The 23241-nt window shown below is 47.0% G+C and overlaps 8 protein-coding genes across 8 annotated transcripts, besides 1 other annotated feature; 3 read left to right on the top strand and 5 right to left on the bottom strand.

The window, feature by feature from the left end:
- Positions 1-72: 72 nt before the first annotated feature.
- FPSE_04055 (uncharacterized protein) lies at positions 73-5266 on the bottom strand (the record flags this gene model as incomplete). Its single annotated transcript, XM_009257173.1, has 6 exons — positions 73-605; positions 667-1065; positions 1113-1486; positions 1726-1848; positions 1905-2023; positions 2414-5266. 6 exons carry the CDS (start codon positions 5264-5266, stop codon positions 73-75), a joined length of 4401 nt encoding a protein of 1466 aa, XP_009255448.1.
- Positions 5267-5556: 290 nt separating this feature from the next.
- FPSE_04056 (uncharacterized protein) lies at positions 5557-8071 on the top strand (the record flags this gene model as incomplete). The annotated part of the gene is made up of 3 exons (XM_009257174.1): positions 5557-5881; positions 5962-6841; positions 6892-8071. The coding sequence occupies 3 exons, from the start codon at positions 5557-5559 to the stop codon at positions 8069-8071; spliced, it is 2385 nt and encodes a 794-aa protein (XP_009255449.1).
- Positions 8072-8669: 598 nt separating this feature from the next.
- On the top strand, positions 8670-13656 carry FPSE_04057 (uncharacterized protein; the record flags this gene model as incomplete). Its single annotated transcript, XM_009257175.1, has 3 exons — positions 8670-9337; positions 9432-11826; positions 11887-13656. The coding sequence occupies 3 exons, from the start codon at positions 8670-8672 to the stop codon at positions 13654-13656; spliced, it is 4833 nt and encodes a 1610-aa protein (XP_009255450.1).
- Positions 13657-13727: 71 nt separating this feature from the next.
- Positions 13728-14774, bottom strand: FPSE_04058 (uncharacterized protein; the record flags this gene model as incomplete). The annotated part of the gene is made up of 3 exons (XM_009257176.1): positions 13728-13775; positions 13824-14326; positions 14375-14774. The coding sequence occupies 3 exons, from the start codon at positions 14772-14774 to the stop codon at positions 13728-13730; spliced, it is 951 nt and encodes a 316-aa protein (XP_009255451.1).
- A 1289-nt stretch (positions 14775-16063) lies between these two features.
- Positions 16064-16990, bottom strand: FPSE_04059 (uncharacterized protein; the record flags this gene model as incomplete). Its single annotated transcript, XM_009257177.1, has 1 exon — positions 16064-16990. One exon carries the CDS (start codon positions 16988-16990, stop codon positions 16064-16066), a length of 927 nt encoding a protein of 308 aa, XP_009255452.1.
- An 863-nt stretch (positions 16991-17853) lies between these two features.
- Positions 17854-19523, top strand: FPSE_04060 (uncharacterized protein; the record flags this gene model as incomplete). Its single annotated transcript, XM_009257178.1, has 2 exons — positions 17854-18598; positions 18652-19523. The coding sequence occupies 2 exons, from the start codon at positions 17854-17856 to the stop codon at positions 19521-19523; spliced, it is 1617 nt and encodes a 538-aa protein (XP_009255453.1).
- Positions 19524-20056: 533 nt separating this feature from the next.
- On the bottom strand, positions 20057-21050 carry FPSE_04061 (uncharacterized protein; the record flags this gene model as incomplete). Its single annotated transcript, XM_009257179.1, has 2 exons — positions 20057-20414; positions 20464-21050. The coding sequence occupies 2 exons, from the start codon at positions 21048-21050 to the stop codon at positions 20057-20059; spliced, it is 945 nt and encodes a 314-aa protein (XP_009255454.1).
- Positions 20592-20699: a microsatellite.
- A 636-nt stretch (positions 21051-21686) lies between the features above and the next one.
- On the bottom strand, positions 21687-23155 carry FPSE_04062 (uncharacterized protein; the record flags this gene model as incomplete). Its single annotated transcript, XM_009257180.1, has 8 exons — positions 21687-22182; positions 22233-22298; positions 22347-22401; positions 22449-22468; positions 22518-22555; positions 22603-22808; positions 22864-22911; positions 22960-23155. 8 exons carry the CDS (start codon positions 23153-23155, stop codon positions 21687-21689), a joined length of 1125 nt encoding a protein of 374 aa, XP_009255455.1.
- Positions 23156-23241: the final 86 nt, after the last annotated feature.

Below are 23241 nucleotides of genomic sequence, written 5' to 3'. Positions count from 1 at the left end.
CCAACTAAACGAACTGTCAGCAGTTTCCCCCGGACTGAAGGAAAACATAATTCCATGGATAAAACGCATAGCTCATATGGCTCGTGGTGGGGCGTTGAGCTCAGCTTCATTGCGCACATAGCTCCATTTGGCCTTTGCCCTAGCTCTCGCCCTCGTTAGAGATTCTCCCCCTTGCAACCAGCGCCACACACTTATCTTGCAGTCGAATATAAGATCATTCCATTCCTCTTCCGTTACTTCATTTAGGTATCTCAGAATTGGAAATCTCAGCTTCACCATCTCAGCAAACATCTTGCCTTCCGAGGCATGGCGAGACATGACGGAATTCTGGTTGTTGTAGAGATAGCGAGGACTGTTGTGTAGATGTAAAAACTTGGCGAAAAAACTGTATATAGCAATAGGCGATAGCTTTGGCTTTGGCTCTTTTATAAATGCAAACTTGGCACGCTCAAATGTCGTGGACAATTGGCGAAGACGGCTCAAATCTGATGTAGGTGTAGCAGCTATATATGCGAATCGACAGGCGATATCGTGACTGTTCCAGAATATGGGATGATATACTGGTCGGAGATGTAGAATTCCGTGTACGCTGATGAGCTGTTGAACTATTTTCACCAGTCGTTAGATTTGCCAGAAGAGAAGGGGTAGAACAAGTAGTCGACTTACCCAAAACATCAAGTTCCGCATCATCCATGTTCGAATAAGCAACAAACTCCAACGCTATGACGCTGTTAAGAAACGTGGTGTCTACTGGTCTTCCGAAGGCATCGTTGGCTTGTTTTAGGTAGGGCCCAGGGTGTTTGTATATTTTCCCAGTGGCAAGCTTTTCTCTCAGAGAAAGCGTTTTGTCTGTGAAGACTTCATCTCGGATAGTGACTATTCCGAGATGAGAAATGAATTTGAATGGCATTGAAGGAATACCTGGGAGGGAAGTTATCTCACTCAAATCAGAGTTGTCGTTGAATGGGATATCTGAGAAGGGATCCTGATCAGAGGTAGATGAGTCAGAGCCACCAAAATCTTCGAAACAGAGCGTAGTTTGGAATAGAAACATTCGAAGACGACCTGTGATGTTTAGTTTGAGTATTCTACAGTAGATCAAGTCCAAGTACCTTTGTTTTCAGCCGAGGATACCGAGTCACTAGTGTTACGTCTTTGGAGCCCGATGGATGATGGATTTCCATATTGTCGGGTAATCATTGCGCGGAGCTGCAAACTCAAATGTCTTCTCCCTTGTCTGTTCCAGTCGAGTATCTCGAGTATTTCAGGTATCTCAATGCCGTCCTTGTATAATGTCTTATACTTGAGTATAGTGGCCCCATCATCTATGAGGTCTTTAAGAATGCCCATCCTCTGCCTGAAACGGTGCTCTATCTCTTTCAGTGGTGTGTCGGAGTCCCAGTGCGTAGCAATGACCTTCAGAGAAGGGAAGGGAGGTATCACCAAGCAGCGTTGTATCCATTCAACCACTGACGTATCCAGTGGTCTATGAGATCTTGTTATACCGACAACATACCACAACCCTACCAACACGGCGTGCTTATTGATTGTATTGAGAAGTATAGAAATCCTTTCAAATGTTGCGACAGATGATACATTGTCGTGAAACCCGGAGGTATCGATAAAGAAATACTCAGTTCCGTCGATGGTTGTTCGCAGAACCTCGCAATCAGTCGTCACTGGATATTCTGGGTTAGTGATATAACAAACAACAGTAGTTCTTACCTACAGAGTGCCTTGGTATCATTGCAATATCCGACTGTGTCTGTAGCGTGTTCTGCAATTGATGACTTCCCTGCGCCCGAACGACCGACAAGGAGAATGACTCTTGCTGGGCTCTCCTTTGGACTGCGGTTTTGCTGTAAGATCGTGCTGATGCAAGATTCGATAAATGCTGTACTTACCATCTCAGTATTCGCTCGATATTGATTCGTGTTGCTTCCTTGAGCCGGAATATCGACAGGGAAATCTCGGGTTCTGTAGCCATCGTCATATGCCAAGATTGAGCGGGGTCTTCAGCTACCTATGTAGCTTCACGTCCTGTACCTGATCTCACCATCACGTGCTTGGATGAGAAACCTTGTAAGCCATGTATGACAAGTCAGCTGAAGACCACGACACATTTTCCCTATTAGTGCTTAGCTCCTGAGGATAAGTCTTTCCTTACATATAAGCGCGTTAGGGTAGTAATGGAACAGGATAGGGAGGATGTTGACTGAAAAGCTAAGTTTATACCAGTTTGTATATGAGGTAGATCGAAGGTTCAGCTTGCAAGATTGTGTACGTCTTGCCATATTTATTTATACTATTGAGTATCTGCAGTTACATTTGAGACCCTTTGCCGTTTGAGGGACCTTTCTTCAAAATCACTAACCAAGAAACTCTCCTGTTCTCCTTCCATTGACAGTCTTACGCAGTCCGTAATATTTGCAGCTGTATGACCAAGTAGTAACTTGGCGTAAGCAGCCGCCGTCGCAGCTGCATAATGCTGCCACCGTTTATTCTTGTGCGAGTCGGCATAGTCACAAATACCCCTGATAACAAGACACGGAAACGTATTCATGACTCCAGCCGCCTCCATTTCGAAACACAAGATACCATAGTCCTTGGCCCAGCGATCCCTCACACATGCGTCTTTGAGCACTCTGTTTCCTGACGCGATGAGACCATAGTGGATCTCAGGATGGTTGGTCGGTCTGAGTGTCCTTTTCTGCACATGTGCCTCTCTGTTGGAACATGCACCGTGAGCCTGACAAGTGGTACAGATCGCTTTAGAGAGGAAATCTTGGTCTTGTCCGGGATGTGTATAACGCATCTTCCAAGACTCTGGAACACGTTTTGTGACTTCTTCAAGGGACGACTGAAGAGCGTTGGAGGGAAGATCAGGATTGGATCGCAGGGAGCTGACAGCAGTCATCAGACAGCGCGGAGGACGATGAAGACTCCCTGTAAGTTCAAAAGTGCTGCCTTCAATCTCTTTGCCGAGGTCATATTGAATCACGCCAGGGTATTTCGTCGTAGGCAGACTCACAACCACATCGCCCAGCCTTATATCATTATCCAGAGTAGGCGCACCTCCTCCAATACCAACTAGAAGACAGAATTCAATGTTGGGATATGTTCGTTTCATGTTGGACGCAGAGTCTGCAGCTGCGTTCGTCCCGTACTCGCCAGCTGGGAGACAAGCTGCAACTACCATGTGATTGCTCAATGTGCCTAGTGCATATGTGTTGCTGTCTCCACGTATATACCTAGGACTGTCGTGTTTGGTGTCGAAGAGTGCCCGTACTGCAAGAAGCTCGAGTGGGAGGGCGCATAGGATACCGACGGTGTAGGATGAGCGGGAGTAAGATGGTAAGTCTGGTAGGGGTGATAGTTCGGACAAGACACCGTTGGATTCCACGCCACTGGGGGAGCGACTGCATCTTCTCTTGTTCGACGGGAGATCTATCTGCGCTCTTGTGTCGCGAATGATTTCATCTGTTTTTTGATGTAATGGTAGCACGTCTGAATATTGACGAGGAGGCTCTGCGGATACAGAAACACGACCATTAGCATTCGCAGTACTGCTCCGTTGATCCCGTGTCGTTAGTGGTTGACCCCAACACCCAAAGTCAATGTCCTGTGCAATTCGATCCAGATCTTCAATTTTCACATCGCCGTAAGCCTGACTGAGCTCCGTCTCGAGTGGTAGAACAACACTCTTATAGATCTTGGCTCTCAATGCGGGCTCATCGAGTTTCCTGCCTTCCTCATCTTGCCAGACTTTTGGATCCAAGCAGTTCTCGATCGCTAAATAGAACTGGGAGTTGCTTGGAATTTCCTTTTGGCAGGCTTTGAATACATAGTTGACATCCATATATCTTGTAAAAGCTGTGGTCTGCGAATCTGGTTCGAGATTGATGTCAAATCTTTGGGCCAAGATGTCAAAAGGGGCCACAAAGTACAACTCTAATAGCATCATAGCTAGAATGACGAGTGTGGGACAGTCGTGGCTCAAGATGTCGTCTGGGTCGATATCGTCTGGATCTATGTCTGAGTTCAAGTCATCCGGATCGAGGGTTGCTTCATTATTTGCATTTGGTTCTTCGGTTTGATGGACACTTGAAAGTGGCCTGTGTATGAATGGCCTAAGGGGTATGGCCGACGACGGTGTCCGAAAGAATAGGATGTCAGATGAGCTCCAGGAAGATTGTAACCACGGAGTATTGTGAAGATGGAAAACAGCGGAAGCAAGAATCACCGCCAATATTCGCTTCGTCTTTTCAGTCAAAGAGCCAGATCTGTTTCTCAAGAACTCATCGAGCGACACGGCGCTTTGTGAGTTATCAATAGGTTTACCACTCCTTTCAGACTGTAGTTTGAATAGTTGGTTTTTTGTGACCTTGAACACGAGACGATATGATGCCTTGGAGTTAATCTTGGCGATCGGTTCACATAAACTTTTGACCTTCATCGTCCTAACACACTCCTTTTTCGGTTGTGGATTTTGCGGTTCGTCGATGACTATCTGAACCTTTTTCTCTTTGGTTGTGTGCACTATAGCCTCCTGCCAGCTTTGCTGCGATGATAGAAACATGTTGAATTCAACTTGATCTTTGTTATCGTCAGACTGAAGCTGAGGCTTTCGATATGTTCCCATGAAGAGACGAGCGCTAAGGTCATGTGCTGGTGTGCAAGGGCAGTCCATGCACGCCACCATGGCCTTGAATATCGACTGGGCTGCGTTCCAGACGGCGTAGGTAGGCTCACTGATGCTCAGCTGAGGAGCAAGATCTTCGAAAGCCCAGTGGGATAAGTCTTCTGGGTATCTGACCCTGAGCTCATTTTCGCAGAAGTCCAGGGATTTCGCAATCTCATCGTGAACATCAGGCGTTGATCCAATTTTCAAACAGGTTCCAAGGATTTTGATCTTAGTGGAGTTGCACTTGATACCTCGGATTCTTTCGTGGAGCTTGGCTAACTCATGTGGCCAGGCATTGATGTCATTGATAGAGACATCATTGTAGATGTCGCTGAATATTCGTTTCAAAGGTGTTAACAATAAATTGACAAGTCCGGGATCTGAAAAATCACTATCGGGAAAAGAGAGTAAACGGCTCTCTATTATAGTGCAGTAGACGATGAGTTTGGAATAGAATGCTTTGAGATCCTCGTCGTCTTCATCGAGCCGAAGAGCCGTAGTGATCTGCTGGATCGCCTTGTAGGCTAGTCGTATAAATGTTATCTTGTTTCTGCTTTTTGGGAAAATGCTACTCCAGTCCATTTTGACCGTGCTGTCACCGTCGGAAGCCAGGGGAGTCGATGAGATGGATTCGGTGAGTCTTTTTAGTTGTTGCTGACATGCTGGGGTATGTCCAAATGAGGCTGAGGATTATCGGATTAGAGATGATTATTACTTAATGATCCTACAGGGATTGTCTCATCTTTACCCCTCTTTTCCTTGGCATTTGCCTTACTCTTGAGGCTTTTATGCATAATGGCCCGACTATTCTGGTATCCTGGGTTATTCTTAACCTTGAGGCTATTCATTTCTTTAGAAGCAATGACTATACAATGTCAACCCCAGCCACGACTGAGCAACAAGAACCATTACCACAAATCACAATAGTAGACTGCGCCAAGTCATGTCTCGAGTCTTTTCAAAAATGTCTCAACAGTACTGGCAAGGCTGACAAAGTCACCGCGTCTCTCACCTCAAGACTATCACCGTCACTGGTGCGAGTTGAAGATCAACTTGCGAGGTTCTCTCTTTGGGCAGCCAATTTGAATGTCTTCAGTGCAACCAAAGCTTCGTTAGATAATCGCCTGAGAGAGGCTCCTGATGTCAAGGATGCTATCGTTGCTCTGTTGGAGACACTCGATTACCGAATCAAGTCATGTACGTCGCAGTTCTGAGCCTCATATATCTGATGCACTGGATCCTTTAGTTCTTGTATTCTAATCATGTCTTGTTCGCAGGTACTCGGCTTCTTAACTCCATGTTGACCGAGAAGCAAGTGACAGACTCCTTGCAAGAATTTGATGACACACTGGATAACTTGCGGGATGAGATCACTTTACTTCACAAGATCTCAAATACAATCCGTCGCGCAAGTAAAGAGACGCAAAACGCCAAAGCTGTCAACTTTTTCAAAATCAGAGACGATGAAGGGAATGACGCAGAGCCATTTCTACGACAGCTCTTTATGAACTATATACGCGATCGATTTCCTGGAACAAGTGAGGATATCCGTATACGTCTTGCATCTACCATGCTTCTTCGGCGGAAACGAATTCTTTACCGTCGTGAGCGCTATGAGAAAGCACCGATTCGTCTTCAAGCAGCCGTTGCAAAGCCCGTCATATCGCATCCAAGGCCAGAACCGACAGAACAAATAGTGCAGGGGCCCATGAAGCGGCGTGTCGTGGAAGCGTCCAGTCGGAGCCAAGTCCAGTCTATCACTAAAACTGCCACCACTCTCTCACCAGAGAAGTTTAGACGAGCCACTGTTCCTTCTGTCATTTCAGTATCGCATACAGTTGCTCTTAGTAGCAATGATGAGCTTTGCTTTCCTCCGCCACCTACTACTAGTCTGATGCGAAGGTACAACAGACATAAAAAGAGCATTGAACTACAGTACAAGCAAACGCCAGTATCACCTACACCCGATGACTATGTGGCAAAGCCCACTGAAGAGACTGAGAAGGGACCCGAAAACACAGAAGCTGTTAAACTCATACGAGATCTGGCCTTGTTTCAAGCATGGGAAAGCTGTGTTGAGGCAGTGGCGGAGGTTACCTGCCCATATTGCTTCCACGTTTTACCAATCCGCGAAGTACTCGATGAGAAGAAGTGGAAGTTGGTCTTATACTTGCCCTCAAGCTTTCCCTCGAACTAACTGATAGCAGGCTTCATGTTAAGAACGACCTCGATCCCTATGTCTGTCTCTTTGAGAATTGTGACTCTCCGGAGCATTTATACTCTCACAGTAACACGTGGATCAAGCATATGAAAGAACACACATTGCGATGGCGCTGCAAATCGAAAGCCCACAGAGAATTCTTGGCCGAAACCAGAGAGGACTACGTCGATCATATGAAAACGAGTCATCCTCAAAAATTCACAGATGCCCAGCTTGACGTGCTGGCAGATCGCAATGCTCATACGATAGGGCCACTATTCATAGCTTGTCCTCTTTGTGGTCTTGACACGACGGACATGCCGATGGAAAATCATGTTGTGGGCCATATGCGCTTTTTGGCACTCAAATCACTACCGCCCTTCTATGAAGACAATGTTGAACTTGATGGGTTTGACAGTCAGAATGATTATCTGAACGATTCTGGTCCCGTCAAAAGAAGCACAATTCAATCCGCCTTTGAGGTGGACCCATTGGAGGTGAACGCTTATGAAGATTGGGACTCCGATGAATACGAGGATGATGTTGGTCTTCAATCCCCAGCGCAACGAGACTCACAAGCCGGAGGATCCTCGAACAATTCAGAACCTATTCCTGAGGGACCAGTTTCAAACAGCTCAGAACATGACAAAACGGAAACCCAAGCCAAAGGAAAGAAACCTGTAAAATACGAGATGAATCCGGACTGTGCTATTTGCGGTCTTCCAGGTATTGGTATTCCCGACTGCGAATGTGAGGCGAAGGCTCTTGATATAGCTGAGAAACAAGCCGGGAACAAGGTTATTGCTCCACTGGCCAAGGAGATCCGACGATGGGTGCGGAATAAAGTACGAAAGAATATCGATTACGACCGAACAACGACAGATTCGGCAACCAAAGAAACAGAACCCCCGGGCGGAAATAAGGACCTTGGAGGGATTAATAAAGACGAGGTGCTCGATGGTTCAGCATTGTATACGCCGTTTGGATCAAATAATGGTGGCCTCTCTGAAGCCCTCGATTACTATTTTGGTCTTGTCGAGCTTACGCTGCCTGCTGAGGACGATCCTCGTGTCCGTAACCCACCGCTGCAACCAAGTAGCAAGTCTGTGGGGGAGAACAAGAATCCTTTCGATAAGACGTCTTATATTAAAGGTTTGGATGGTAGCCTTAAGTACGACAGCAGCTGATTTAATGGGCAACCTACTCTATATGGACTTCAAGTATATACATAATCGCTGGTGTTGACCGTAGCACTTTCAACCTCGTGGTTCTTGTGCGGCCATCTCTTGCCTGTCTGTTATAGTGTACTCAGCTTGGAGGAGTCAGCCTATATGTACTGATACCGCCAGGATGTGAGAGCCCTGGCAAATATCAGTAGCTGCATTAGTAGCCTGATTATCGTGAATACGCGCCCAAGATGACTAGCCTGCACAAAGACTCACAAGGCTTTCTCCGCAACTAACTCCCTGTCAGATTCCGCGCCACCAACATCTGGCATGTCACAACATAACTGAGGCTTAGTATTTCTGCCTAGCACCGCCACCTCAGACTCAATGAGAAGTGTGTAATTGGGCAGCAATAACTGTTTAATCCGTCCGAATCAGCCTGGGCAATCGCGATCAAGTTCTGCGGGTGTGCTTCCCCCGCAAAGTAAAACCATGTTATGTTCTCTTTCCCTAGCATTGAAAACTTCGATTTGAATCAAAACACTGACTTTACTAAAACTGAATGCCATTTTCAGTCCGTCATTCCTACAGCAGAGACGCGAAACGCAGCCCTATCGCCATGGAACCTCTGCATTTATCTGCTAGTCAGACACTGATATGTACCGACATCCCCGTCACGTCAGACCTGGGCCAAGCCTTGTGCCGAGGAGGATACAGCGTGGACGGAGAATCGTTGAACAAGGACGAAGCTTTGATTTGGGCCATAATGGAAGATCAGACCGAACTCGTCAAAGCCATTGTCAAGGATGGAGTCAACATCGACCTCGGAAGCGGTCCATTGCAAACTCCTACTCTAAGTATCGCCGCTGGCTTCGGATCCACCGAGATAATCTCTATCCTCATGGATGCAGGTGCCAGTCTAGAGAAGACGAATACGGTATGTCAAAGTCCCCTCCATACTGCGGCGTGGCTTGGAAAAATCGAAGCATTTGAGTTACTTTGTGACTTTGGAGCCGATACCAAGTATACCAGTAATTACGGGGTTACTCCTTTGCACTACGCAGCATCACGTGGATTCTGCGACATCATCCAATTGCTGTTCGATAGGAATATCGATGTTGATTGCCGTGATGATGAAGAGTCGACGCCTCTTTTGTTTGCAATCCAGGAAGGACAAATTCAGGCCGTCCAGCTTCTGATCAAGCTGGGAGCCGACATTGGCCTCCAGGACAAGAATGGTAACACAGCTTTGCACCATGCGGCCTATAATGACCACGAAACGATATTGTGAGTATAAAAGAAGATGCAGACGAGCTGCTTGAGCAATAAATTTCACCCAACTCCAATCCCAACATATCGGAATTGGCTGACATGGGCTCAGGAAATATTTGATCGAGCTTGGGGTCGATTTGGCGGCCATCAACAACGACGGATACAGCGTCCTATCACTTGCAGCCCGCAGTAAAGCACAGAATGTGGTCAACTATATCGTTCAGTTGGAGGACGTTGATGTTAACCAACAAGACCACCTTTCTGCGATTGTGCCTCTTATTTCCGCTGCTATGTCTGGGAGCCTGGACATAGCACGCCTTCTCGTCGAAAATGGTGCTCTCCTCGAGGTCTCTAACAGTGATGGGAATACACCGCTTCATCATGCTTCAGCCTATGGTCATCCCGAGGTAGCAAGGTTCCTTCTCGAGAAGGGCGCCAACATCGAAAGTAGGAACAACAACCAGAAAACACCTTTCCTACTTGCTGCACTGAGCGGCCAGGTCAGAGTCGTTCGTTTGCTAGCAGAACACGGCGCCGATCGAGATGCAAGAGACTCTGATGGTTTCTGCGCGCTACATTACGCTTTCGTTAGTCAAAACAACCTGTTGCTTCGTTGTTTACTGGTCCTTGGTGTAGACATGGAAGTGGAATTTCTTCAAGGTTCCACGGTGCTGGAACGTGCAAATATGATGGGCAGAACAGAGATAGTGTCTTACTTGGTGGAATTCGGCGCAAACACAATGTTGAAAGGGAAAGAAAAGTGTACTGTCCCGCAACGATCCCCCAACGACCAGCTGATTACATGCTCCAAGCACGGTAACATGGCCCAAATTATGCGTCTTCTCGATCAGGGGGTGGATGTCAATGTCCTAAACACCTCTGGTCGCAGTGCTATATCAGTAGCGGCAGAATATGGCCATCGGTGTTTGATCGATCTCCTTCTCGAAAGAGGTGCTCTTCTCAACCTTCAAGACTCCAACGGCGAGACAGCTCTTTGGTGGGCATCTCAATGCAACCATATCGGGGTGGTACAAAGACTACTGGAGATGGGAGCCGATACTGACTTGTCTGACTCGGATGGCAACTCGCCGCTATGTGTTGCGTGTCAAAAGGGTCTTGTGGACATTGCTAAACGCTTGTTGGAAGCAGGAAGCAACCCCAACGTAATGACCGCTTACAGCATGACACCCCTGTTCTTGGCTGCGAATGCTAATCATGTCGAGGTGGTGGGTTTACTCATTGATAAAGGTGATGTGACTCTAGAGCACATTGTCCAGGCAGTCAAAGGTGGAAGCCGGCCTGATGTTGTCGCCAACATGACGCGGTATCTTGATGATCGTTATGGTCACCAGATATTGAACCGTTTGGGCCTTGAGAAACATCTCGAGGATGCCAACGAGGGCGTCTCTTCTACCAATGATACAGATGCCCCTCGACAGAAAAATGATACCAATCCTGCAGATGACTGCGATGACCTCATCTACGGCGACCAGCTCGCGTCGGCGGCCTCGAAGGGTCTTGTGCCAGCGATGAATCGGTTACTCAAGGCGGGAGCGAACGTCAATGGATCGAAAAGAGCGGCAGTACCACTGATATGGGCCGTCCGTCAAAATCAACTACGCGCGGCACAAGCATTAATCGAAAGCGGCGCTCAGATCGATAGTGTTGACCATCTCGGAGACACAGCCTTATGCCTTGCTGCGCAACAAGGCAATAAAACTATAATTGATCTGCTCTGCAAGCATCATGCTAATATCGAGCATAAAGGTTGGATGACATCAACGCCCCTTACTTTCGCGGTTAAGGGGGGACACGCGGATGCTGTAGAGATTCTTTTAGATCGAGGTGCCAAAATAGAGGTGGGCGATAGCAATCTAGCTCACCCATTAGAGGTTGCAGCTTCAGAAGGCTTCGAGCCAATCATTGACGTCCTTATCAGGAAGGGGGTGAACATGAGAATGGTTGGTCGAACAGGGCGCACTCCTTTGCTTCATGCTGTGATAGGAGGCCAACGGCATGTCGCCCAGACGCTCTTAAAGAATGGAGCTGGCTATGATCTTATACCAGGATCGAAGTTCTCTCCTTTAGCTCAAGCTGTCTTCTCAGGACAAGCCGTCATGGTGGAACTGTTGGCGAAGCATGGTGCAGACATCAACCATCTAGAAAACACTGACCAAACCCCACTCATTATCGCAGCTCAGTCAGGCAAAGATATGGTGGTTCAGTCTCTTATTGATATGGGGGCCGACCTGGATGGTAAAGATGACGAGGGCCGGACAGCTCTGTCATATGCGAAGGAAAACGGTCACCAATCCACCGTCAAGCTTTTGCTTCAGGCACAGACGCTGCGCCGTGAGGGTCAGTATCTGAAGAAAGCCGAGGAACAACGGAAAGATCCCAAGACATCCTTCGAGTATCGACCGCTTCCCAAAGGGTTCATTCGGGTATTGGAGCTTCAGCCGGGGCAAAAAGGAAATGTTGTTTGCTTTTCACTGATCCAAGTAGTATGTCTAGGTCCCTTCTTCTCATTGACTATGAATACTTTCTAACAATTGGCAACATAGGAGCTATCCGAGTCACCTTCCTTTGAAGCTCTCTCATACGAATGGAAAGGAAAGGTTGGCACAGTACCCACTCGCTGCGACGGGGATCGTATCCTAGTCACTCCGAATTGTTATACAGCGTTGGAGACCCTTCGGTCCAAGACGGAAACAAAGAATCTGTGGATAGACGCCATATGCATCAATCAACGAGATAATTCAGAGCGTGGTATCCAAGTCTCCATGATGTACGAAATCTACTCAAAGGCTAATTCGGTGTTAATGTGGATTGGCGAAGAGAGAGACGACTCAGACCTCGCTTTTGCTTCAATTCCAGTCCTTTCCCTTGCTATGGAACAGGTAAGAAAGTCACCATATTTCATACCTGTATCAATAGGCCAAGGCAATAACAAGGACCTACTCCTCGGACTACCGGAGATCCGTCATCTTACTGAGCAACTGAATGTCGACCCGAAAACTTGGGAAGCATGGTACAAGTTGTGTCGAAGATCTTACTTCACTCGAGCCTGGATCTTTCAAGAGATTATTCTAGCAGGGCCACGAGGCACAGTCATGTGTGGGACACGCCGAGTTTCCTGGGATACATTCAAGTCGGCCCTCCAGGCTTATAGCGAATTACAGATAGACTACTGCCTCTCCATGGACGCCATCATAGTCATCGACGCCCATTTTCGCTTACTACGATGGTTGACTTTCGAAGTCGCGCTATTTATAATGTCGACATTCGAAGTAGTGGATCCTCGAGACAAGATATTTGCAGCTTTGGGACTTGCTTTCGGGAGTGGGAGACAAGATCAACCCTGGAATCCTGTACAAGTTCCAAAAGAAGACTACAACAAGTCTGTTGAGGAAGTTTTTATCCACGCGAACCGCTATGTCATTTCCTACGATGGTGGCGAAGACCTTTGGGCTCTTCTTGATCCGATTAATCAATCTATCACAACTGGAGGGAAGATTATTCTTCCTTCGTGGGTATTTGATTTCAGTAAACCACCAATATCCATTGATCATCCTTTCCCTACAGACAGTGCCGACTACCATGTCATGCTGCGTGGGCGCCCAATGACGACACAAACATCACTTCACGTCAATGGATATGTCATTGATCAAGTCAACTGCAAAGTTCCTATCACGAAAGATGAGAGCACTGTAGATGTGGTAAAGACAGTTATTCGATACGTGGCGGCTTCGGGGCGTGGGGTCTATGATCCAAGCCCAACCATTGGAAGACACAGTGCACAGTCTGGATCTGATGAAGATCTTGGAAAAGGTTATTCGAGGACAAACTTGGCTGCTCTACTAAGCACTCTGATGGAGCTTCACGACTGTCCAACGGATGATGATATGAGTTCTGCAGCATACGTGGCTTGGCGACTGATTACGGACAACGAGACATCAGAAATCTCCAAGGCTCCTCTAGATCTCCTTCAAGATGGGATACAGGCCTGGGAAAAGTCGTCAAAGGAATCAGACGTCTTTGACCTCGACATCTGCAGTAAGATGGAGTGCCGGCACCGCTATGACTACGACCTTGTTTACACTGACAAGGGATACTTTGGCCTTGCACCGCGTCGTGATGGGGACGAGGGTTTGGTGTTGACAATTATTGGTGGCTGCGAAGACCTTGTTCTACTGAGAAGAAAAGCAAGCGGCGGTGACACATGGTATGAATATGTGAGTAAGGTATATATGTATGGTTGGACCAAGGACAAGATCAAGACAGTGGAAGACCTGGGTGATGATTTGGAGGAAGTCCGTTTCGAGATTCGTTAGTGCTTTAGCTTGCAGGATTATTCAGTAGATCCAGAACTAACACAATATCCCATTGGACTTGCATTGAAGGATTAAAAGATCGCGACGCCATTTGGCGGACTTGCCACGCCTCCCGGAACCTACAGGTATTAGACGTTGACTACAGAAACAGAAGTACAAGGACTTACCTTGAGTGGCATACTGGAGAAAAAGAAAGACCACCTCTTTCTCTTCTCACACTCTTGGCTCAAAGCCTCCAAATCGAATAACTCTCCAATCGGCATTCCCCAACCTGCCAGGAGCCATTCATGTAGATAGAAATCAGTGTTTTGACAAGGCCATGCTTCCATGCTAGGCTGGTCACCAACAACAGCCGCAAAGCCTTGGTCCCAGAGCCACCGAAGAGTTTCTTCTGAGGACTCAATACCATGGGCAGGTGGGACCTTGTAATCTGCCAATGTCTTGCATTCGTCGTCGGAAAGCTTTTCGTAGGCTCGGACCCATCCTGTTCGGATGAAGAGTATGTCGCCTTGTTGGATGGTTGTGCCTTGGCTTTGGGCGACTTCTTTCAAGGTTGTCACTGTGATTGACTTTGTTTCAAAGGGGGTCAATGGGACGTTGTTTTTGTCTGCCCATGAGGCGTAGTCAAGGAGGACTCCTCGTCCAACAATACCACCGCGGTCAACCCAAGCTACATAGATTAGCTCTCAACTCTGTCTATGAGGAGCCAAAGACCTACCATGAATACCGTTGACATCCGACGACAACAACTCGTCAAGCGTCTTCCCATTAAACCAAAGTTTCTCTTTCTGATACGCATAATGCCTAAATCCATCCCACTGCGAACTACTCTGCGTATTAAACGTCAAAGTATCATCGTTCACCGCACGAGGAGTCTTTGTAGTAATCTCATGCTTGAAAGGTACACGACCAAAGCAAGGTCGCGACATTCTGTTCAGAGGCCAGTCTGTAGAGACTCGAACGCCATCGCGGATCTCAGAAGCAGCTTCTGCTACGACGTCGGGAGTCAAGAGGTTTAGCATGCCGCATTCGTCATTTTCACCGAAAAGACCCCAGGCGTTGCCGGGAGGACCGTCTTTGTGGAGAGGAAGAGAGTCGAAGGAGGGTTTAGTAGACATTTTGAAGTTTTGGTTAGAGTTGAAGTTTGCTAAAGACGTTGGTTGTGTTGAACCCCCGCATTTTGAGAGGAGTCACGGTGAGAAACCCGAACATTGAGTGGTTGGTACACTTTTAAGCAAAATATGCCTTCGGCGCCCTGCATCAAGAGTCATAGAAAGTAGGGCATAAGCGCAACCTTATTCCCGCATAATAGAAAAGCACTGCTCTTTAACCCACTTTTTCTCCTTTTAGCATAACCTAGGAAATTACTAGCTAAATCCGACTCTCCACTCTGGAAGTCAGTAAAACATTCTAATAGTCGAGTTACCTACTTACTGTCAGTTATCTCGCCTAGACCTTGACCCCTGTTGCTGACCCTATCTTAGCCGAATCAAACGTTATGCTAACTAAGAGAAGGGGCCTGCATGGCTATCGCCGGGCTTACCTCTATGAGTCATCTCTTCTATCTTTCTTTAGACCTGCCTTTCCAGCTGGCAACTATACTATCTATGCTCTAGTAAGGGCTATTATAGACTGGACTGACCAGTTAAGCGATAATTAGTATGTTAGGGCAGCTATCTTCGGTTGCGCCCTAATCCTATTGGTCGGAGAAACCAGCGATGACTATACTAGCTGGTTAGAAGCTGAGAAGGAAGCCCTAGAGAGGCTAGAGGTCGCATTAAGCTGCAGTCGGCTAATGAAAAAACAGAAAGAGTTCCTTATACTGATCGGAAAAGATCCGTATAAGGACTGGTTCGATGACCTATTGTGGCAGGCCGGCGAGGTTAATAAGCGTAAGTTCCAAATGGATCTGTAAGATAACTGGGCTACGGCTTAGGCTGATTTCGCGGGTTGTGATCTGAAGAAGATTGGTGCGTTATGTAGGATAAAGGTTGCACAGCTAGGTCGAATGAATTGAATTATATGATCTGTCACATGAAGCGGTCATCTGACCTGGCCCAAACGTAAAGTAATCGTATGAGAAACCCGAACATGAATGTTGAGATAAACCTGCTTTGTCATCAGAACAAGAACTGATCATTGAGCATAACGAATCATGATATGATGATACGACACAATTAGCCCTCATATGAAGCTTTACAAAAGCAACTTCAGTGATCCATTTTTCTGTTACTAATTAGACACAGCTTAGGCAGGACTTAATTTGAACTCGGTGTATGTTGCTATCTAAGTAAGTACATGATACAGCCGTGCATAATTGACTCAACTGGGTTCCAAAATACTCGAAATTCACACGCTTCTTATAAACCCAGACAATGTGGTGTTTGCTGCTACAATGAAGCACAGATTAAAATCCTCCAACCTGAGCAGGGCAAGGTCCCTGAGTCGTGCCCATAGAACTGTGCATGTAAATTCCCTGATGGTCTCCCCAGTTGAACTGCAGCGTTCCTGGGTAAAACATCTGGGTTACTCTTGAGTCAGGTCCGTCAGGGTTCTCCTGGCCGGGATAGTACTTCCACGATGTTGAGTTGGCAGGGTTGATCCAAACCATTCCAGAGGGGTGTCGGTAGATAGGTTGAGATGGGAGAGAAGGAACCCAATCGTCACCATTGACAACACCCGTGTACTTTCCAGGGAAAATGGCATCAAATGCATCGGCGAACTTTGGGGTTCCGACGCGGGGGGGACCATAGGCAATGATTTCCCGGATAGTACTAACATTGCCGAATTGGTTCTGAATCGCCAATGCAGTCAGAAGTGAGATGGCAGCTCCCTGACTGTGTCCCGTGACGATGATTTGGTCATTGGGATATTGCTTGATAGTCTCGGCTAGTGCTGCACTGACATCACTCCAGCCCTTGAACCAAGCATTTTGCCAACCCGCAAAGACCATTGACCCAAGGGGCAGACCAAGTCTTGCATCTGGGATAATAGGAATAGCTTGGATGTTGTGGGACTGAGAAGTAATGCTTGACAAGTTCGTGCCCTGGGAAGCAACGACTATACCCAAGCTCTCAGAGTGATAGATGTTGGTGCGTTGTACAGCATCGCCATCGCCGATAGCATGAAGCAAGGTCTGATCACCAAACTTGGCACCAGGTGTGTTCGCACTCGGTCCGCAGTAGGTGTTTTGTACAGACGCCACTGTGTTGGTGAAGTGAGCTAGCGGGAATGGTAAGTTGCTATCTTGTCGCTTGGTTGCGTCGGTCGGAACGGCGTTGGCGACGTTGGTGAGGGCAGCAAGTGTCACCGTAACAAAACGAAGGACAGTCATCCTGACAAGGTCTGCATCAGACTGGAATACAAGAGTATATTTAGAACGATGAAATAGACTAGAGGATAACAGACATAATCACTGGAATGCATCCAGGTTTTATAACACTCTGGGAACGATAATTATCCATATTCGACTTGCCATCTGCAAACATATTCACTTACATGCCTGACTTCGAATGCACACGGCAGTATCAGCTCATTGCTTTTTCCATAGTCTAGTCGCCGGCTGAAAGAAACAACTAGCTATGCGTTCCGGGGCTCGCCAACGAATATATTTCCCAAGTCAGATTAGATTTACATTTAGAGTTCGCCAAAACAGACGCGACATTGCGGTGACTCCACTATCACGACTTTGCTGTTGCAACAGATGTTACCCTCCAATGTAACGAGATGATGATGGCCTGTCTAGTCAACGAATTGGAAGTAGAAAGTTTCATGCCGTAGGAGTGTTCGATGTTTACAAGGTAGTAATACATACTGATCTATAAGCAAGTTTTCAGTTTGCGATCGGGCTGTGAAACGACCCATGGTAATTTCATGATCCATATATTTGCACATCACTATCTTGGCATTACTACGCAAAAAGGTATATAAATACAACAAGATCTATGAGTCCGTTTTATTTTTCATAATTGTAGAATCATCAGAACATGAGATTTAGAACTTGCAACTGGCATTCGACGTAATTTAATTGAGTTTACTAACGCGTTGTTTTGAGTTTATACTATAGCCCAAGTAATTTATTTGACACACCGGACTGCCGAGTCTTCGGTAATGAGTGAAGAAAAATTCCTTAAAAGATCTCGAAAACCCATCTGCTGTCATCTGTGTTCTTGCATGTTTCTCAAACTACAATAAGAAATGCATCTTCTTAACAGCCTCGCGGCTATCGCCGTTTTTCTCCATCAAGGACAGGGGTTGAGCTTAAAGCAAGAGGCGCGTTTCGAACCCCCTGCCAAATCTCAACTCCATGCTCGTCAAGCGGATAGCACGGCCGGTGTTGTAGACGGCGTCTTCCACCAACTCATTGACCACGACAACCCATCCCTCGGCACCTTTGAGCAACGATACTGGTACAGCTTAAACTATGCCAACGGCAGCAACCCGCCCGTCGTTTTCATCTCCCCCGTCGATGCCGAAGCTGAACAAGTAAAGTTCTGGCTACACGATGATTACGTTATTGGTGGAATGATTGCTCGACGCATCGGAGCGGTCATGATCATGCTTGAAAACCGTTACTTTGGGAAATCTTCACCCTACGATCAGCTGACAACCGAAAATATGAAATACTACACTGAAGACCAGATGATACGAGACAAGATCCACTTCGCAAAGACTGCTGAGTTACCATTCGCCAAGAACGGTGTCTCCAAACCTGAACAGGTTCCTTGGGTTCATACCGGCTGTTCCGCTCAAGGTAACCGTGTGATGTTCTCGCAGAAGGAGTCTCCCGATACCTTTTGGGCCTCTTGGGCATCGAGTGCGCCACCTCAGGCGATTTCGAATTACTGGAGGTACTTTGATGCTGCCAAAGCGTATCTGCCCAAGAATTGTACGGCGGATGTGGAGAAGGTGATTGAGCATCTGGACGATGTTATGCTGCACGGTAAGATGGACCGACACTCCACTAGTTCCCGCAGCTACTAACGGACTTTATAGGATCGGCGGATGAGATTCAGGAGATCAAGGCGGACTTTGGTGCGCCAGACCTCAAACATAACGACGATTTCATGAACCTTCTCAACTATGGACCACAGACATTCCAAGGAGCCAGTTTGCGTATAGGCGACACATGGCAATTCTGCGACTATGTCGAAAACGCCGTTGATACCACAGAAAAATCCAAGCTTCCTGGTGCCGAAGGTGTTGGACTTGACAAAGCCCTGAAGGGATATGCTCGCTGGACCAAAGAAGTCTGGATCCCAGGACGGTGCGAACAACAAGGTCCCTGGAAAGGCGAGAACAACACAGGCTGCTTCAACTTCGGTGACGCCGACAGTCTAGTTTATGCTGCCAAGGATCTGGATGCTCCAAATATCGTCGATACCCTGCAATTCCAATGGCTCCTTTGCAACGAACCTGAGGAAAACTGGCAAACGGGTTCACCAAAGGGAACACCTACACTGGTTTCCCGTTTGGTTAATACTGATTACTTCAGAAAGACTTGTGCTCGTTACTTCCCCACTGGTCCAAATGGAGAAACCTTTGGCTTGGCGAAGGGAAAGACTGCTGATATGTGGAATACACGTTACGGTGGTTGGAGTGATCCGACTGGGTATCTGAATAGGACAGTTTTGGTGAACGGAAAGTTTGATCCTTGGAGGGCAGCGTCTTTTGCTTCTGATCAAAGACCTGGGGGAGTTCTTGGTAACAGTACTTATGTGAAGCACTTCATCAACCCTATGGGGAATCACTGCACTGATACGTACCGCAACGCTGGTAATATTTGGCCTGAAGTCAAGGCGGTTCAAGAAGCTGGGATCAAGCAGATTGAGAAATGGGTTGCCATGTTCCCTAAGCATAAGGGTTAGGAGAAGAACCTGATATATGTGTTGGGGTCCAATAGTCTATGTATCGTAAGGGTATGAAATCGATTTAGTTGGTAATACATCACATCAAGTGGGCATCTGCTACTTGTAGCAAAACACGACCCACTGGAATCTACCCTGTATATACTAATCACTTGACCTTCTACATCGATATGGCCAGTAAAAAGATAATGAGATTGTTTTGAAAATATGTCTTTCTGTACATAAACAGAGTTCGTTTGCTAGAATTATTAGTTATATGTAGAAGAAATGAATGATGATTTCCAGATGAATTTACTAAAGGTAAAGGCAGCGCTAAAGAGGAACACATGTGACTAATTGCACATAACTATGAGCAAGTAGACTGAATGGAACTGCAGTAGCCAAACCTAGCGTTTAGCACTGAATGTTAAGAGATGCTTATGAGCTTTGGGGATTTATGAGAATATAATTTAATTGATCCAACGAATGAGATGAGTGAGTTGGAGGACTGCAGACCGAGATGCGTAATACTATCCCAGCGCCAAGACAATGACTCAATCGATAACATCACCAATAACAACATCATCTATACCAAGAGCAAGCGTAACCCTCTGACCGTTGGTACAGCGAAGCTTCAAGCTAAGTGAAATGACGCTGCTCACAGGCGTGAAATTAACACTGAAAGGCTGGTACGAATCAAGATTGTTAAAGTCCACCCGGAACTGCGAAATTTGTGTAGTTCCCTGCTGTACCTGAATCAAACAGATGGTGGAAGGATTACGGACAGGCGTTGGGCTGCTAAAGACGGTAGAGTAGAAAGAGAAGCCGTATTGACGATCGGTGCTGAGACCGCTGATGGTTTGGGAGGCTTGGTCCTGTCCGCTGGCAAAGTCGTTGTTGATGGAAAATTCGCTATGGTTTGTTAGTGTGGTGATTTGGGAGGATGGGTGGGATGACTTACAGGTATTGGCCTCCGGTGTGAGCGCTTGCAGGGTTGTTTGCGATGTCGCTGTTTTGTAGATCCCATGCGTTGCTTGTGTTGTCTTCGAAGCCACCGTTCTCGACAAAGTTGGTTGGACCGGCGGCTTCGGCGGTGGTGGTGGTGGCAGCTTCAGTGGTGGTGGTGACAATCTCGGCCGCAGTAGTCTCAGCTGTAGTAGTTGCGATATCGGCTGGAGTGGTCTCGGCGGTGGTGGTCACAATCTCAGCAGGAGTAGTCTCGGCCGTGGTAGTTGGGGTAAGAACGGTAGAGTCAGAACTAGCGGTTTCGGAAATCGCGATAGTTGTCTCCAAAGCAGTCGTAGTCACGTCAGTCGCGGACACGACAATTGTAGTCTCCGAGGCAGTAGTAGTCTCGTAGGTTGTAGAAGCGTCCACGGTAGCAGTAGCTTCGGTGCTTGAAACTACGACAGAGATAGCGGTAGTGGTAGTAACAGAGGTCACAGATACTCCCGACGTAGCAGATGTATCAGGACGACAGGCAGGGCGAGCATTAACTGCAGGAAGCAGAGCAGCGCCAAGAACAGTGGCAAATGAGACGAAACGCATTGTGAATATTAACGAGAGTGATTTGAAGCGTTAGTATCAATGAGTGTATGAACAGCAAAGGTTGGAGAAGAGAGAAACCACTTTGCAGAGCTGAGCGATGGCCTTCATCCATGGTACTTGCTCGAAATTAATTAAGATTAATTCTATTCGTTACTATACGGACTTGAATATCATTTACAGGCCTAAGATCTGTAAAACGATAGTTCGAGGAAGCTAGTCTGAGCTGTACTTGAATTGAGTCTAGTTCCAAGACTGGGAAGAGCTGTCGTTGGCTGTGAAAGTGCCGTGTAAGCAAGGTTCAATAGTCCCGTCGGTCCGTCAGGGGTAAGTGGGTCGCTGAGCGCATAGAAGAAATCATCTGACGCCTTTGTTTTCTTGTTTAGGCATTGCCAAGAACTGATCAAGATCTGAACGGGAAGATCAAAGGCCTTGCTTCAAACAGACAGAGACAGGTTACCCATGGGCCCCCAGAGCAGTGAATATGTCAAGAGTTGATCCACTTGGTTGCTTATTGCGTATATATATAACTTTGTGTGCTTTGCGTATATACTATCGAAGAAAAGGTATCGTTTACTCTATTATAACTTGTACATTTTATCGCCAATCTTACTCCTGCCCTGATTTGTAGAAATGCACTTATACAGGTGACTCGGCGTGCACAGAAGCCTTGGACGCACCGTTGTGATCACCATACCACGATCCATTATCAACGCCATTATCATGTGTGACGTTGTATGTCTTGGAAACAACGATATCCGCCAACTTGATGTTTCTCGGTATGATGGAATCCTGGCTGCCTCTATCGCTTGGCTTTGCCCCTTCATTGATGCTTGGTGTAAGCTCGTAAGGGCCCAGGTCTGTCGTTCCGTTACCACGAGTACCCGCTGTTCGGTTTTGTGTTCGGTATGAAGAACTGATGTTGGATACAGACTGTCCCGTCCAGAACGCCTTGGAGAATAATGGTCGTAGGATGGGGATGTTGACTGTAAGGATTCCGACGATGGTCTCGCGTACGCCCCATGAGTTGATTGTAAGCGCGGAAGGATTGGCGGAGAGGGTGAGGACGACTCGGGTAATAGCTGCTGCGATGACGAAAGCGCCTGAGGAGAGAAGAAGTCCGACAACGAGTTTCCTGCATCGTATTAGCATAGCTGGAAATGGGAGATTAATTATAGCACTTACTTGCGAAGAGGGACCTGAAGCTTCCAGAGAAGAGGCAAGGGAATACAAAGAATGAGACCGTCAGTCCTATAGACGTTAGTTACCAAAACTGTAGCCCTTGCGACAATGACTTACAAGACGTTTAGTACAGTTGTGACCAAGAAGTTTTGCATCTTCAGTGTGCAAACCACTATAATGCGTTAGTTCCGGTCCAAACATGAGAGTTATATAACATACGTCCAGGACTTGGCAGAACCCTGTAATTTGTTAGTAAATCTTCCAATATCCAGAGGCCTCTAAACTTACTGCCAGTTTTTGTGATAAGGAAAGCATCCAAAGGTAATCTAAAGCCCGTCAATAAAGCCCGCTGCGCTGTGGCTGTAATACATACTGTAAGGAAAACAGCGGTATATGAGACGACGCAAATAACAGAGACTGTCTTGACAAATACGTTGTGCCATGTACCAATTGTCATACGAGAAAAGAAGCACAGCATGGTGCCCTTGAGAGACCAAATCAGTGCCGTGTAGGCATACCAGGCTGCGAGTTGGAGTTTAGAACCCCTGATATACTGGTCGAGTTCGTCGTCGGTCAATGCTGGAAAGCCATCAGTTTCCCCTTCTATACTCCTTGTTGTGATAGAATAACGTACTGTGTGTCTGGGCTGCGGCGCCACCTTCGATATTCGTCCCCAAGAAATCTAGAAAGCGTAAGCGGATGTTACCATGAGAGGTATCGACATGCATACAAATCATATGCACCGTGAATGCATCCACTGTATAAAACAGCTGGACAAGAACAGAAAAGAAGTCATCGCCCTGCAGTCCACGAAGTCCAACAGTCTTGAAGCGCACTGCAAAGCGTGTAAAGATGATGGACGTGCCAATGGCATAGAGGGTCCAAGCCTCAATAAGGAAGGACGGCCGATGTTCGGAGACGGGCATTTTCGCGAAATACGACAAAAGGAAAAACAGTATGTGGAGGACTACAGATATCTTGATATCGGGGAACCAGTCATGCTTTATGCCGC

The sequence above is a fragment of the Fusarium pseudograminearum genome, chromosome 3 (genome assembly GCF_000303195.2).
Source record: "Fusarium pseudograminearum CS3096 chromosome 3, whole genome shotgun sequence".
NCBI classification, from domain to species: Eukaryota; Fungi; Ascomycota; class Sordariomycetes; order Hypocreales; family Nectriaceae; genus Fusarium; species Fusarium pseudograminearum.
Note: the sequence above shows the minus strand (reverse complement) of the source record. Positions and strands in the feature narration are given on the sequence as shown.